The 17,732-nt window shown below is 36.8% G+C and overlaps 1 protein-coding gene and 1 pseudogene across 1 annotated transcript; both read right to left on the bottom strand.

Moving 5' to 3' along the window:
• Positions 1-6,698: 6,698 nt before the first annotated feature.
• Positions 6,699-8,146, bottom strand: LOC143557758 (F-box/FBD/LRR-repeat protein At1g13570-like; annotated as a pseudogene).
• A 4,824-nt stretch (positions 8,147-12,970) lies between these two features.
• LOC143557779 (alternative NAD(P)H-ubiquinone oxidoreductase C1, chloroplastic/mitochondrial-like) lies at positions 12,971-17,286 on the bottom strand. The gene is made up of 11 exons (XM_077046774.1): positions 17,238-17,286; positions 16,826-17,013; positions 16,519-16,614; positions 16,358-16,424; positions 16,086-16,269; positions 15,878-15,971; positions 15,586-15,798; positions 14,383-14,760; positions 13,918-13,994; positions 13,510-13,613; positions 12,971-13,110 (listed from the first exon to the last, which is right to left on the bottom strand). The coding sequence occupies exons 1-11, from the start codon at positions 17,284-17,286 to the stop codon at positions 12,971-12,973; spliced, it is 1,590 nt and encodes a 529-aa protein (XP_076902889.1).
• Positions 17,287-17,732: the final 446 nt, after the last annotated feature.

Below are 17,732 nucleotides of genomic sequence, written 5' to 3'. Positions count from 1 at the left end.
GAAAGATTGGTATCCTTTCAGTTACTACCTATGGGAAAATCAGTTGAGTGACTAGTCGATGGGTCAAATTGGGTTATAGTAAACTAGTCAACGGGTTAAAAAACCAGATAACTATTATAATACTTCTAAACTTAAAAAAAAAACTAGATAACTATTACCTTGTTGGATTAAATTACCGAATCGTCCTTAATTATATGTGGCTTGCGGTCAAGGAAGGAGTCTTTGAGTGCAAGTAAAGTTAGTTAAGGATAAAAGATAATTATCAAGTTTGGATTAATTATCTGAATTAATTATTTTATTAGCAATCCTAGTTATAGTCTAACACGTATAGGTTTGGTTATAAATACCGAGTTATGGTATGGATTGTAATATAAGTTTTTGAGTTATTTTTCTTGGATTAATAAAAGTATTGGAGAGTTATTCCAAAACCCAGATATTTTATTTCTGTTAATATCAATTCACCTACGTGAATTGGTATCAGAGCCTGAAGAATTCACTGACACCATCAAAGGGAGCAGGAGGACTTGTTCCAAGAAGCAATCGATCAGACAAGATCAGATTGTAGCAGATTGCAAGCGAACAGATTCCAAGATTCAGGCGTTTCTGTTCAAGGCAGACTTCAATCGAACAGTTGGGTATCGATCAAGTACAGCAGGGTTCAATTCAATTCGGTAGAGATTACAGCAGGTATACTTTCAAGAACTAGGAAGTGTTTAATCGAGCCAAGCAACCAGGGTTTCGATTACTTAAGGCTGATTCTTAGAATCTAAATTTGACCAAGGAGTAGGGTAGGGCTGGAACAAGATCAAAGGTTTCAAGTCAGGTACAATAGACAAAGAAGATCGAATACCATGGGTGACGTAGGTAACAGTAACCGAAATCAGAATACGAAAGAGAATAGCTCAACATCGTTAATTTGTCCGATGCTAAACTCTACGAATTACACGATTTGGGCAATGAAGTTACGGGCTATCTATAATGTTCATGGGGTGTGGGAGATGATCGACCCGGGAACGAGTACGGATGCCAAGAACAACAACTTGGCGATGGCCCTATTATTCCAATCGATTCCGGAGGCAATGACTTTGCAAGTGGGGAATCTACCGACCGCTAAGGAGATGTGGGACACGATTAAGGCCCGACATCTAGAAGCTGATCGGGTAAGGGAAGCACGACTTCAAACTCTCATGGATGAATTTGATAGTTTGAAGATGAAAGAATCTAGTACGGTCGATGAGTTTGCAAGCCAAATAAGTACTCTTGCCTCAAAAGCAGCCTCTCTTGGTGAAATAATCGAAGAATCTAAGATGATTAAGAGGTTTCTTAATGGGCTACCAAAGAAAAATTTTATACATATGGTAGCCTCGATCGAACAACTTGTTAACTTGAAGACAGTTGGTTTCGATGATGTTGTGGGACGCTTAAAAGCTTATGAAGAACGGATTAAAGACGAGATAGGTCAATCCGATAGTCAAGGGAAGCTGATGTTCCAAAAAGCCGAGTATTCGAACCGTGGTCAGTCAAGTTACACACCGAGGGGACGAGGTAGAGGCGGGCCGGGTTCACATGGTCGTGGACGGGGCCGGGAAACCGGAGGAAGAGGAACGGGTCGGAACCAAACCGAAGGACAGGTGAAGATAAAGAAGGTCCGTTCTCAAATCAAATGTTTTCGTTGTGACGAGATGGGACACTTCGCGTCCTCGTGTCCGGAACGAAGACGAGCAAATCAGGAAGCAAAACTAGCTGAAACAAACCAACCAGCCGATCGTGACCCGGCTGGTTATTTAAACCTTCACGAAATCGTTTATCTAAACGAAGAACGAGTCAACCCAAAAAGCTTAGAAACCGAGAAAGTTGAAGAAGGCACTTGGTATCTCGATAACGGAGCGTCGAACCACATGACGGGTAACCAGTCGTATTTTTCCGAACTCAACAATAATATATCGGGTAAGGTTAAATTCGGGGACGGTTCGTGTGTTGATATAGTCGGTAAAGGAACAATTTTGTTTACTTCAAAAACCGGAGATCACCGGGTTTTATCCGACGTCTATTTTATACCAAGTTTAAAAAGCAATATAATTAGTCTCGGTCAAGCAACCGAGAACGGGTGTGACGTTCGGATGAAGGAGAATTATTTACTCTTGTACGATGGCGAGGGTAAATTGATGATGAAAGTGTTTCGAACAAGAAACCGGCTGTATACGGTTAAATTAATAGTGGGAGCTCCGGTTTGTTTATTGTCAAAACTGGATGATCCGGCATAGCTATGGCACGCGCGGATGGGGCACCTAAACTTCGAGGCAATGAAGGCGTTAGGCACGAAAAATATGGTACGTGGAATTCCTTTAATTTCTCAAGCTACTAATTTGTGCGATGCATGTTTAGTAGGGAAGCAGACAAGGTTACTATACCCGGATCAAGCAAAGTTTTGTGCCACAAAACCACTCGAGCTACTACATGGAGATTTATGTGGCCCGATAACACCACCGACACCCGTCGGAAATAGGTACATATTTCTGATCGTTGATGACCTTTCCCGTTACATGTGGTGTTATCTTCTAAAAACGAAACATCAAACGTTTGAGATCTTTAAGAAATTCAAAGTGTTAATCGAAGCTGAAACCGGTGCTAAAATTGGTGTTTTTCGGACCGACCGGGGAGGCGAGTTCAACTCAAACGAGTTTAGAAGTTGGTGTGAAAATAATGCCATCAGAAGACACTTAACCGCACCGCATGCACCACAGCAAAACGGTGTTGTGGAAAGACGAAACCGGATGGTAATCGGGGCCGTACGATGTATGTTAAAAGCGATGCAAGTTCCACAACATTTTTGGGGAGAAGCCGCGAGACATGCGGTTTATATTTTAAATCGATCACCAACGAGAGCCGTGATCTCAAAAACCCTATATGAAGCTCTACTTGGTCACAAACCGACAGTCGATCATCTTAGAGTTTTTGGATGTGTGGGTTGCGTTAAAGAAACCACACCGATTCAAAAGAAGTTGGATGATCGTAGTCGACCGATGGTACACTTTGGAACCGAACCGGGCACGAAAGCGTACCGAATGTACGACCCGACTCACCGGAAAATTTATGTAAGTCGGGAAGTTCGGTTTGATGAAAAACGAGGCTGGGAATGGGTTAAAAGACAAACCGAGCCCGAAGAAAAAGAATTTATAATTCAAGTTGGACCGGGTTTTATAACACAAGACAATCAGCCCATCGAACCTACTGATCACACAGAATCAGCAGCCGAGTCTTCAGCTCGTTTCGGCAGCTCGGTTGCATCTGTCGAATCAGATAACACAGCTGACCCGGCCCATTCAACACACGAAGAAGATACAAAAGCTGCTGCAGAAAATGAACCAGCAATTACAGCCCAAAACAGCCCAGGTTCGGCCCAAAACGCAGCTGAAAATCTGACCCGCAGATCCACTAGAAAGCGCGCGATTCCGTTACGATTAAATGATTACGTGATCGAAGATGGGGTGGTAAGAGGTGATGAAGTCCATTTAATAACTACTGACGGAGAACCGGGTTCGTATTCCGAAGCGAAAGGAGACGTTAATTGGGAGCGGGCCATGAAACAAGAGATCGAGTCAATTGAGAAAAATAAAACGTGATCTCTTGTCGACCCGCCAAACGGTGCAAAAATTATTGGGCTCAAGTGGGTATTTAAGATCAAACGAAATGCCGACGGGACGATCAATAAGTATAAAGCCCGACTCGTTGCAAAAGGTTACGTGCAACAACCCAGGATCGATTTCGAAGACGCGTTCGCACCCGTAGCTCGACTCGAAACCGTAAGACTTCTTATTGCCCTTGCAGCTAGTAATGGTTGGGATTTACATCATCTTGATGTTAAATCCGCGTTTTTGCACGGCAAGCTCAAGGAAGAAGTATATGTTTTACAACCGGAGGGATTTGAAAAACCGGGGCATGAGGGAAAAGTGTACAAACTTTCTAAGGCTCTTTACGGTCTAAGACAGGCTCCACGAGCTTGGAATACCAAGCTAGACGGGATTCTTAAAGGTCTAAAATTCCAAAGGTGTGAAAAAGAACAAGCGGTTTACAAGAAACACACACCGAAATCGGTCCTAATTATTGGCGTTTATGTGGACGATTTGGTGGTGACGGGTTCGGATAAGACCGAAATTAACGAGTTCAAGAAACAAATGGCGGAAAAGTTTGAGATGAGCGATTTGGGTAAATTATCTTATTATTTGGGGATTGAAGTTAATCAAATGGCGGACGAGATTGCAATTAAACAAGAAGCCTACGCGTTGAAGATTTTGAAAGAGGCTAATTTGCAATCATGTAATCCGACTTATTGTCCGATGCAGCCCGCGGACAAGATGTCAAAGCTTGAGTCAGAACCGGAAGTAGATGCAATGGAGTATCGACGACAAGTCGGTTGCCTTCGGTACTTGGTTCATACTCGACCCGATCTCACGTACTCGGTTGGAGTGGTGAGTCGGTAAATGCAAAGCCCGAGAGTTCCTCATTCGGTGGCAGTGAAACAGATTATGCGGTACATACAAGGCACGTTAAATTATGGCATTAAGTATGGTCGAGGTGGAACCGGTTTACTACTTGGGTTTAGTGACAGTAGTCACAATATCGATGAAGATGACGGTCGGAGCACCACGGGTCACGTGTTCTACTATGGTGATGCTCCTATTACATGGTGTTCTCAAAAGCAAAGTACAGTTGCTTTATCTTCATGTGAAGCAGAGTATATGGCGGCATCGGCAGCCGCGGGTCAAGCCGTTTGGCTTCGAGAGTTGTTAAGCGAGGTTACTAAAGAGGCATTGCAGAAGGTGGTATTAAAGATCGATAATACGTCTGCCATAGCACTCGTGAAAAATCCCGTTTTTCATAGTCGAACCAAACATATCAAATCCCGTTTTCACTTTATTCAGGACTGTGTTCAAGATGGTGAATTGGAAGTTGAACATATCAGTGGCAAAGAGCAACGGGCCGATATATTGACGAAAGCTCTTGCAAGAATTAAGTTCAAAGAGATGCGGGATTTGCTCGGTGTTAAAGATCTCCCTGTTCCGGTTTGGAAATTAGGGGGGTGATTGTTGGATTTTAATTACCGAATCTTCCTTAATTATATGTGGCTTGCGGTCAAGGAAGGAGTCTTTGAGTGCAAGTAAAGTTAGTTAAGGATAAAAGATAATTATCAAGTTTGGATTAATTATCTGAATTAATTATTTTATTAGCAATCCTAGTTATAGTCTAACACGTATAGGTTTGGTTATAAATACCGAGTTATGGTATGGATTGTAATCTAAGTTTTTGAGTTATTTTTCTTGGATTAATAAAAGTATTGGAGAGTTATTCCAAAACCCAGATATTTTATTTCTGTTAATATCAATTCACCTACGTGATACCTTTGTTTCTCTTCACCTGCATGTCGCTGCCTCTTATCACCTCCATTGGCATTGATGCTCCACCGCCCCCACTACCTGCTACTCCACCTTTGTTGCTGTCGTCACTAGCACACGGTACTACCAAAACTGCTGCCTTCACCAACCACCACCACCACCCAGAAGGGGGGGGGGGGTGAATAAGTGACCCCCTTTTTAACCAATTAACAGCCACAATTTAACACTTATTAAAGGGAACACATCACAAGATTGGTTTGCACAAGAATAGTTTATACTAAATTGCTTGAGAACATTGTACATCTGTTTGGGCGTTGGCTTGCATGCGTGTGTATGCAAAGTTAATGTTACTACATATAAACCGATTCAAATATTGATTGATTTGTAAATCGATATTTGATTCCCAATCTACCTTTAGTCATATTAGAAAAATAAAATTATGCACAATGTCCACGGGTTTATTTTTACTGCCACATGTATCCATTTTTAAGTTCCTTTTGCCCCTATATACATATACTACAAACAACTAAGCTCATTGCCTATACATATACTAGAAACAGTTAACGAAGCTCATTTATATAAATTTAGGAAATATAAATGTGATGGAATCATTTCTCAAAATCAAAGTAAAGCCTTTTTTTAATGCTTCCCATCGTAAACATAACCGAAAAAGGTCTCACTTTCAATGGACGTTTATTGAAAAAACATTTATATAAATTTAGGAAATAGTAAACAACCAAATTGAATACAGTCAGCACAATATAATTCATAATAATTTCACGCATTGTCATGATAGGAAGACAACCAAATTGAAACTTTCATCTGAGCTAGTAAACCTAGAGGCACAAACATAACACTTTGCTTCCTCCAACCGTTTTTCTTATACGTATAATTAACCGCAAGCATCCTGCAAAAGTAAGAAGGTGAAACAAAGCATTTACGTATAAAATAAGATGCCCCGTAAAAATAAAAAGGTAAATATGAAAGAAGTAAACGAATTATTCCATCGTTTGCAAAATAAGGTTATGCCACAGAAACTAGTAATGAGAACTTGTCGATCTTGACTTTTCCAGTTTGCAAAATAAGGTTATGCCACCGAAACTATATGTTAATATGAATATTCATAATAGTAATCTAGTTTGCAAGAACAAGTGACTATGTTTCCAGAATATCTTTAATTCTTATTATAATTTCAACCTGTCCATAAATCATTTCACGAATATTAAACAAAACAATGAGAATAAACATGGAAACAAATGTAATTAGGAAACGTCTGTAAGGATGAAGTTAAACATTCTTACATGACTAAGGGTCCAAGTAGATCAGTTCCGCTTTCGATGAGGCTCTAGGGAACCTCATAATATCCTTAACAATGCTAAACCTTCTATAAGCTTCCAAAGTTCTAAATGGTTGAATGATAAACTTCTCGAGAAGGAGAATGAGCAAGTAAAAGCTTTATAAAAAGCAGTTGGGGTCTTGATCCTTGTAAAGGTTATAGTTCCACAGTTCGCAATTGATTAAGTGCTTGGTCCAAGCAGTCAGGTGATTCCAAATGATTTGATGTTTCCACCTGCATCCATTCCGACTTCTCCTGGACAAAATATATATGCAACACTAGCTTAGAATCCTACTCTTGTAATATAAAGGGAAAATAGAAATTTTACCGTCTGAATATTCACTATACGTAATTCTTCAAGATTCGGTGAGTTTCAAAGCAAACAAAGAACACCATGGAGATGACGCATATCACCAGTTGAAAGATCTTGCATCCTCAGATACTTTAAACTATTATTTGCATGCGGGAACCACTTTGGCGTTTCTGTAGTGACAATCTAGAAGTTGAAAGTCAGATTCTAACTTCAAAATTGTGTAAAACAGTAAAATTTCAAATACAAATTTTGTGGCATACCTTAAGAAAATGACCATCAGTACGAAAGGATTGAACTTTAGGCATGTTAGCGAATATCAATGCAAGATTCGTCCTTTAAGTCTTGCAAAGTCTTTTATGAGTTCGCTAAGAGTTATGCAAACCGAGAGGCAAGACATTGGCTATGCAACAACTCAAGCAACATGGCATCAGGGCAATTCTCGACAACCAAAATCCGCAATTTTGTAGCCTTGATTTTAAGATTGTATACGTTTGTGCACGAATGCATTACCAACTTCATAAGTTGTGGTAAGTTGATCATAGCACTGCCTACTTCAGTAGTAAAATCAATGTTATTGAGAATGGGACTTTCAAGATGGAGAAATCCTTCAAACTGAATTGGTGGCTTCAAGATACAATTATTAAGTTCCAAGTTCGCAGCTCGAGACAAGAGAACACACAAAATGGAAGTTGATAACGTCGATTTGAGTAATTAGCAAGAGTGAGATCCTCTGCATGTTTTGTTGATAAGAAGAATATCCATTGGTCAACTTCTTGGAAGCTATCAAGTTGCAAGTACGGTATATGTAGATAAAATTTGAAGGAGCAAGACATGGTTTTTGACCTTATAAGCCCATGTCCACCAAAAGCTCCATATCTTGCCAACGTTTTGGAAATTTGCTCATCAAAAACCACTGCACTTATTGTGGTCCATTTGTACCTCCACTTTTTACAGAATGCTTGTCCTTACAATATCCCGAATTGGGAGCCGCTCTAAGACTGAGTCCATTAAATGCTCCGGAAAGTTACCGATAGTTACCAGCCTCTTATTAGTATCTGTCATTAGATTTAAGAAAACATAAATTGAGTTATTTATAAGAGAATGGATGGGTATAAAAAATATAAATAACTTGATACTAGTGTTTTTTTGGGGAATGCGGTTCTCTTAACTGTAAATTTCAAAGATTGAATCAATATCAAGAACACGAAACGAATAAACAAACGCACACAACAACTATCAATTTATAGTAAGGAAAACAGTTCAAAGATCGGTTACAATAGCTCTCAATTTATTAAACCCTTCTTAGATAATCGAGGCCGCCCATTACATGGCTCACTTTCAATTTTATGGTCCATATCAATTCATGCTCACTTTAGTTAATAAATCCAATGAGGTTTTGAACCAAAGCAACATGCAGTTTGAATTTATAAAGAAGAAAAAGGAGGCAAGGAACATTTTATTTATGAAAGGCGTAGCAAAACATATATTCGACACATATATATAGTATTATAGTATGATACTTATAAATATATATACAAAAAGGTTAGCTTTAATGGCAGTTCGCAATAAACTATTAAAATAAACTCAACCAAACAGCCCCAAAGGTATCAGAATAATGGTTTGGCTTGGTCTCCGGTTAACCCCGCCTGGATATATAAGATTTAGTGCTTATAAATATATATAATTAGCAAACCGGTGCATAAAATTTGTTCTGGTGATCATTGACAACAAACAACGAAAACCAAAGTAATTAGCCATGTATGAGGATGATGAAATACTGAAATAGAATCTTACATGTGAAACCCATTTATAGTAGCTACCACGAAGTTCTTTTGTTTTAGGGTTTATAGGATTAAAACAAGTATATATATCCCTTTCAAACGTGATTTGAAACTAAAATAACAAGATGTTTATTAATATTGATCAAAGAACTTATGGAAATAATTGACTTACAAAAATAGGCTTAACTTTTTTCCTATTGTCCCAACACTTCATTTCTCACACAACCCCTACACCTCATACGCCATTATTTTCCTTCTCCTGCACCATATCATATGACGCAACACATCACATCACATCACATCACATCACATCTTGCTCCATTATCGGCTGAAAACGAGAATCTCCTGCGCCAACTTTAAATTCCCGTGCTATACTCTCTTGCACCACCAGTTCACTATTTTTGTCTCCCTTCGCCAAAAAGATTAAGTAATTATTTTACAAATTCTATTTTACTGGTTTTTGTGACATTTGTCAATTTCGGGTTATTTTATACTTGTATTCTTAACGTAAACCCGACCCGTTTTGTATCCCAAACCTTTCGATATTATCAAAATGATGAATTGTATGTTAAATATTTGTTTTATAGTTGTTGGATAAAAAAAAAACACCCTTTTCGGTTCTTAAAATTACCCGAAAATGCTCAAAACGAACTCCAGGGACTAAAACTACCAAAATGGAGACTTGAAGGACCCATTTGTAGTTTGTGCTTTCTTGGGTCTATAACCAAGCCATTTTCATGAAACACCCTTTATGAAAGACCTATTCAACTTACCCTATATATACATACCCATCTTTTTCATTTGTGCTTGCTCATTTTTCATTTCTCTCTCAAAAATTCTTGAATTCTAAGGTTGTTCTTCATAAGCTAATCTTTCATTTTAACTAACTTCTTAATACTTAAAGCTTGATGTTACAACATATATATAATATACACTCCTTGTTTACCTTCGGTCTTTCATTTCTCCGGTCTCGGCGGTTGAAATGTCGGGCTAGTAAGGCAAGGTTACATAGAGGACTTTGTAGTCCTTGTTTATATATTTAACAAATCTAACCATATAACTTGTTATACTTGCTTAATTTCTACATATTTTAGTTTATTGTTCATATTTGTCAAGTTCCATGGTATTGGGTATGTGGTGACTAGCCTCGGTTTCATCCCGAGTTGAGAACCGAACCAAAAACCGAACTTTTGTTTAAAAGCATTATTGTTAACTTTTTTAATGTAAAACTTGATATTATTATTTATAAGTTATTTTACAAGTTCCATGGTAATTGGGTATGTGGTAACCATCCTCGGTCTTATTCCGAGTCAAGGACCGAACCAAAAACCGAACTTTTGTTTAAAAGCTTTATTGTTAACTTTTTGAATGTAAAACTTGAGTATTATTATTTATAAGTTATTTTACAAGTTCCATGGTAATTGGGTATGTAGTAACCATCCTCGGTCTTATTCCGAGTCAAGGACCGAACCAAAAACCGAACTAAACCGAGTTCACTCGCTTAAGACACACAAGTGTGTTTTTAGCCACCAAAACTCATATTTTTCTTCAAGATTATATTTTAAATCAATTTTAGTTAATTTCTAAACATACTTGGCATGTCGGTAACCAACTTGATCTTATAACAAGTTCGAACCGATAAGGTCGTATACTCGCTTAACGAACGTTAAGGTTCTTCACAATAGAACTACATACTTGGTTAAGTCTATTTTGATTTTATTGAGTTATCTTATAACATTTATTATTTTGGGAAGTTAACTGTGAGCTTGGTCAATTATCAAGTCTCGAACCGACAAACCCGAACACTCGTTTAAACCTCGTTTTGGTATTCTTATAACCAAGGGTTTTGCAATATCTCATTTTAACCCACATTATTACTTAACATAGGTTGAGTAAGAAAAGAAAAAAACTAATGAATAGAATACCGAGACCCGGTTTCGAGTAAACTTATTTTACAAAACTCGTTTCTTTAATTTCTCAAATATTTACATTTTAAATCCTAAACTTTATTTATTTACTTTATTTGTCATGTATTTTATTTTAAGCCCTTCCAAGACTACCTACTAACACAAGACCCGTTTAATATAGATCAAAACCGATCTCTCCGATTATTCACGACACTATCTTTCAAGTTACTTGTTAATGTGAGTACTTTTTCATCCCCCGTTTTCCATCTTTCGTTTTGGGGGTGGCATTGCATACTTATTCAAATTCAAATGATTTATACTTGAGTCTTAAACCACAACACCTATTGTATATGTTTACTTAAATAAATGCTCGATTTGGTGTTATATGCTTTACATGATTATGTGCAAATTCTTGAATGATGCTAAGGCGGGTAGCCTCATCAAAGTATGATCATACGTTAATTCCGAGTATATATGGTATCCCCATATAGAAAGGTGTCGTCAATGTATTCTTATTAATGATTTCATTATTGTCGTCAATGTATTCTTATTGACGGTTTTATTATCTAAATTGTTGCTATTATTTATTGTTTTCATATACTAGTTGTGAATTTCATACTATATACTTATTGTCCAAAACTATGAAAATTGCTCACCAACCTTCGTGTTGACAAACTCTATTTTATGCAATGTAACAGGTTTGATGTTAGCTTGATTGGATTACTTGAAGAAACTTATTATCTTGGCTTTAGGATATTAGAGAATAAAAGAACAAGTTATTTGTTTATCTATCTATTTGGCATTTTGTATAAACAATTGTTGTGTTATTTATGATAATATGGATTTAAATGAGTTGTTTAAATATTGTAACTTTATAGTGTTATTGTGCAATGAGCAATCATGTCGCGCCTCGACGTTTCCGTCTTCATTGGTCGGGGTGTGACAGTTTTCTTATCTAATTTGTGATAATGGATCAGAAAACATGTCCCACTAGAAGATCAAGGTTGGTCGGCAGTGCACCTCTTATATATATACCTTCTAAACAAAATGCAAGCAGACAATAAAATTTTTTAAGGAATCATAATTTTTCAAAACCCTATCAAATGATGTCGGATTGACATGAAATGTTGCGTGAGGCTATGAGGTGTTACCGGGGCTTAATTTGTGGGGACAGAGAGAGCAACAGTGGGCCATGGTGGTTGTACTTTCTGATTGACAGCAACAACAGAAGAAGATTTTAGTACTATATAACAAACCAGCAGCAGATTATCTAGGACATTACAATAATACAATTAATTTTAAAAAAATTATGTTAATGGTGGGAAGCCGGGTTGTGCTTAATATTCCTCCACATGATGGATGTTGGTGAGAAAAGACCAATCTTGGACAGTCTGAAATTGTTTTTTGAGTAAGCATCGGTGAGTTGATCATCCCCAACAGTGTGAGCTAGTGACCCAAATTGTCCATCTTGAACTTTTTCACAAACAAAATTGAAATCTTACGCAAGATGCTTCATTCTTGAGTGGGAAACGGGATTTGCATAATAGTGATTGGCGCTCTAATTATCACAATAAAAGGTAGTAATCCAAGTTCATACATTAGAGAGTTTAACCATTCTACTTCTGTTGAGGTTGAAGCCACTGCCCGGAACTCAGACTCCATAGAGGAAATGGCAAAAGTTGATTGGTTTATGAAAAAAGATGAATTTGAAATAGTGGGTTTAAAATGAAGTGAGATCATATAGGATTTTAGTTCATCATACCAAACAGTGGGATGTGATGATAAGTGATAATCAGAGGATGAACAGAAGATGGGGTTTCAATTGAAGGAGTTATGGACACGGTGGTGGCAATGCTGCTTTGGTACAGGTACGTTTACTCGTTACATTATGTAATAATGTTATAAACCAGTATATAACAATATACTGGTTATGAATTGAAACTTACAAATCCTATAAACATTTGTTATTCTACCCATCTTTTACTAGCACTATATTTAATGTTTTTTCTAATTTTCCTAGAAAATAAATTTCTTGAAATTTTTTTATATGTAAACCACAAGATTTGCAAATGGAAGAAAATGTATAGATGAAAAGATTTAGAGCTAAAGAAACTACATAGCAGTGTTATCATGATATGATGGCAATAAGGAGGCTAATACCTTATTTGACCTCAGTAATGAAATCATATATCAATGTGATTTTATAGATAGCATTCAAATTTTATTTTTGCAAACAAAGATTAAGAATCTGAAAGAACTTTGGTGATATTACTCTGCACAGTTGCAATGGAATCCACTGCCGATTTTGCAAGCCAACTGATCCCAACTTTAACCCTGTGTTCATCAGTTGGTAGTCTGATCAAGTAGGCTAGTTTCCTAGCTGCATTTTGTAACAGAAAAGAGCCATCATTCAATCTCCGAGGTTTAATGACAAGTAGCAATGGCAAAATAAATAACGGGTCAAAACATAATATTTGGTATGGGTGAGACTTGAGTGGGAGCGGGTCGGGCTGGTTTGACCAAAAACACTTTTTTGTCCAATTTATCTTTTTACTTTTTAATATATAATTAGTTGTCTTGATTACAAAAACTATATTATTTTATTAATAATCTTACTTTTGAAATGAAAAGATATACTTTTGCTAGCTTTTGACCCTGTTGACCCGTGACCTTTTAAGCTAAAAATGAATGGTTTTACCAGTTTGGCCACAGGAAAGTAAATGGGTCAAAATTGCCATATATACCAGTAGGTAATATACAAAAAGTGAAGAATAATTACCAGCATGGCCAATGGGACCCTCCAATGTTAACCCGTCAATAAAACTTGGTGTAATGGCAGCATCGTTTCTCCCTAGAACCATCATCTCACCCAAATTCTGAAATCTGTACACATAATATGTATCAGATATTGAAGTATAAGTACAAATGTGTTTCATTATATTGTGAGTTGTTACCAAGCATTATAATGGTGCTGCAAAACATAACAAAGTCCCATGAAAATTAACATATATTTTTCTTTATTGTTTGTTGTAAAATAAAAATAATATGTGTTCACTATCATTATTATAAATAAATGGATTGACTTAACTTGGTCCATCCGTTTTAGTTAATTTAAAAAATAGGAAAATATGTATTGTGTGAACTGTTGAAATTGACGCAGAAAGGAAGTGATATTTTAGCATCAAACCTAAATGGCAGCAGTGGACGGTTGTTAATAGCAGCCCAAATGTTCCAACCGGCAAAATCTGCTTGCTGAAATGCAACCTGAAAAATCATGACAGCACATCACCAAACACAAGATTAGGACAAAATTATATACTCCCTCTTTTCACACTACTACACTAAAAATCATAATTAAAAAAAACAAAAAAACTAATTATTTTGATCACAAGATTTTGGGGTACTTCAAACAATTTGTCAAACTATGACCAGTCAAAGGTCGGATTCTATTTTGGGACAAAGAAAATTGCAGCATCTTAAAAAGATTACAAGTTAAAATCTATCCAGTAGACTATTGTCAATTCGTCATAGTTGCATATATATTGATGGCAATGATTATGTTTCCCAAGATTTCAATTGAATCTTATATAAATTATTGTTATCAACCCACCATTTGCCACCTCTGCTTTTAACATATTCTCATATATAATACCTGTGCAGTGGCTGGAAGCACTTTTCCTTTTGGATCTCTTAAAGCGGAAGAATCACCAACAGCAAAAATGCGTGGGTGACCCTTGACTCGAAGAGTTTCATCTGTTTCTGCTTGACCTCTACCCGTTACAGGAAGCTCAAAGGGCCAGCCGTTTGGTTCCAACTGTGGAAGTAATGGTTTGTTTCCAACAGTCCACAGAACCAAATCAGCTTCTAGAAGTTGTGTTTTTGCACCCTTTTCAGTAGGCTGTACCTCCAGAACTAATTGTTCAGGATTACTGTCCTTTTCTGCAGCATCTGAACTTGTGAAATCACCTGATTTTCCTATACGGCGCACAAAATATCCTAGTAGAAGTTCAACTTTCCTCGAGTTTAGAACCTGTTAAATAGCTTTTACTTTAAGATGTGTTATTAATATAAGATTCATTAAGGCTTCAGCATGCGATGTAAGACACAATTTAATCTTGACACATTAGGCTATAACTAGAGATGGAAACATGGGTTTGTGATCCGAGTTGGGTGCAGGCCAGATGGGTTCGGGTCAAAAAAGACTATTTATGAGCATGTCAAAACAATTCAGTTGTTCCACCAACATCTTTTTGTATTTTGTGAAGAATAAATATGTCAATTCTGATCACAAAAACTACATATTTATTTTTTTTAAAAATGATATATTTTGAATAAAATGATTAAGAACATTTTAAGGATTTAAATACATGCTAGGTGACTATGATTCATTTAGCCAGTTTAACCAGTAATGACATCATTTAGCTAATTTCCTACATTTGACCCCTTATCAGTAAAATACAACGTGACTTGATCTGTTTTCATATAAGCAATTTTGATCCGTTTAGCCTCCTTCGGGTGTCTCATAGAATCACAACGTATATTTTCGAATCTATACAAACGTCTAGATTGCTTATTCAATAATTTAGATCATCATTGCAATAAAGGTAACTTTTCTACCTACATTTAACACATTAATTACTACCAAACGTCAAAAGGTGATTTGTGGGTCAACTCAACCTGACCATTTCAAATCATAGTAAACACTAAAACACCTGTGTTATCAACGCTTTGCCCGGCATCCCAACCCAACTAACCATTTTACCACCTCTAAAGTAAATGTGTAATGAAATCTTACATGTAAGCTATATAATAGCTTGCATAAGAATTAATTAGCAATAAAAAGTCTCCTTATTACCTTCAAAGCAGCTTCTTTATTTCCAGGAGGTGCAGTTGGTAAGATTGAAGAGTCAACACTGATGGCTTGCACAACTCCTTTACCTTCTAGTCTTTCGGACACTGTAGCTGCCAGCTCAACACCCGAGTAACCGAGTCCTACCACCACCACACGAATTGCTTTTGCCTTACCAAAATACTCGCGCTCCAACTTTGTTAATTTCTCATTTACTTTCTGTATCACAATGTACAAGCTTCTAACTTAGCCATCAAGTTGCAAACATTTGTAGATAATAAAGATAACATAAACTTACCAAAGCATCATCAAGGGTCGAGAAGGGTAGTGCAAATTCAGCAGCACCTGGTATGATATCAAGCTTCGGTTCAGCTCCTAAAGAAAGTACCAGCCTGCCTGCCCACATACAAAAATAGAATTAGCAGCTGCACATGAGCCCAAAGTAATATATTTTTTTAAAAATAATAGAAAATAAAAACAGAAAGTTAATTTGTGGGGTTTCATACCAATCATATTCGATAACAAGTCCACTTTCAAGCTGAACGGTTCCTCCACATCCAGATACGTTAGGCCCATTTGTTCCCACATGGTCACATGGACTGAGGAGTTTCACCCTGTCTTTTAGAAACTGCACGCCGGTGTTTACAAGAAGATCTGAAAACCGAGGAGCAATCTCCCATGCATCTACTTCTAAAATTACTCAAATAAAAATTATATTTAAAGCAATCAGTATACAGTTGTCAAAATTGAGCATTAAACCTTGAATGAAAGCATTTACCTCCGGTTAGAAGCTCATACAACATGGGCTTAAAGACAAAGCGTTCAGATTGATCAACAAGAATCACCTGCAGCAATTATTAAAAATTTGTATATGATACAACCTGCTATTAGGAAAAAAAAAAAAGGAAAGTTATCATGTCAAAAGTCCACCAGTGTTACCTGCGGTTTCTTATCATCAGGCCATGTGAGTGATTCCAGCCTTAAAGCAGTATATAGTCCTCCAAAGCCACCGCCAAGTATGCACACCCGTGGCCTCTATAACAAATAAGTATACAGTGTTAATAAAACGATGATGATTGATTAACCCGTACGCTAACACATACAAAGTCTGGAATTGACGGGTTATTTATAAACATTAATAAAGGCTTGCCTAAGTCCTAACCATACTTGAGTTTTTGAGGTTTGATTTCCTATCTTGTATCTATGTCGAGTAACAAGTAGAATAAAACCGATAAGAGAGTGCAACCTTTTTATCTGGCCATGAATAAGGTTTCACATCCTCTTCTTGAGAAACTTCGATGCTGCCCGCATTCGTCTTCCCCACCGACGTAGAAATAACCAGATTCCTTGAACTACTCGCGAATAACAACGAATTAGAGCGAAATTTTGCGAAAGATGAGCAGTGGAACATTCTTCCCCAGTGAACAAGTCCACCTGAAATACATACAAGATTATTTATTTAAAGTCAATAAACATTTAATCCTTATGAGAAATTCAAGTGAATGATGCTCTATGATTTCATTCAATTTTGAAACCTAATAATCAATTAAGTAACTAAACTACCAGAATAGATTTGATTATTCGAAAAGAAGCAGAGTATTTGAAAATGAAAGCCCTAATAATCTGATGTTGAAATGTTTATAAAGAAGAAAACTTACGATTGAGACGAGGGAGGACTGAAGCGGCCGCATTGAGATGAAGTGCCATTGCAGCGATAATAATAATAATAATAATCTGGGAATTATTACAGACAACACCAACAACAACTACAACAAGATAATGATGAAGAAGAAGAAGAAGAAGAAAATAGAATGATGTGGTGATTTTAACTTCCACGTTCGACTGCTAAACTCATAAAACGAAGAAATTGTACTTTCTATTTATATTTTCCACATAACTATGGGGGTGTTTGGGTTGCTTATTTTTTCCAACATTGTGTTTGGATAAGTTAAAAGTTGTGGGGGTGTAGCTTTTCTACTTATACTATTAAACCAAAAGCATATTTCTACGTATTATTTAATTAGATTTTTTCGTGGCTAGGTGTATAAGTTTTCATTTTTACAATATCCACTTCATGAATGATAACATAAAAAATATATTTTTGGTGGAAATCAAACTCACTACCTTGATTTTAAAATGTTTGTGACTTAATA

The sequence above is a fragment of the Bidens hawaiensis genome, unplaced genomic scaffold (genome assembly GCF_021521415.1).
Source record: "Bidens hawaiensis isolate Kalapana, Puna unplaced genomic scaffold, B.hawaiensis_p1.1 tig00019115_1, whole genome shotgun sequence".
In the NCBI taxonomy this organism is placed as follows: domain Eukaryota; kingdom Viridiplantae; phylum Streptophyta; class Magnoliopsida; order Asterales; family Asteraceae; genus Bidens; species Bidens hawaiensis.
This window is presented reverse-complemented; position numbering and strand designations above follow the sequence as displayed.

Excerpts from the sequence above, each read along its gene's own strand:
- LOC143557779 (XM_077046774.1), bottom strand. The coding sequence starts at position 17,286 with ATGGCACTTCATCTCAATGCGGCCGCTTCAGTCCTCCCTCGTCTCAAT. Across the intron at positions 15,972-16,085 it reads CTTGTTATCGAATATGATTG|GCTGGTACTTTCTTTAGGAG; the intron begins GTATGAAACCCC and ends GTGGGCAGGCAG. Across the intron at positions 13,995-14,382 it reads TGCTTCCAGCCACTGCACAG|GTTGCATTTCAGCAAGCAGA; the intron begins GTATTATATATG and ends ATGATTTTTCAG.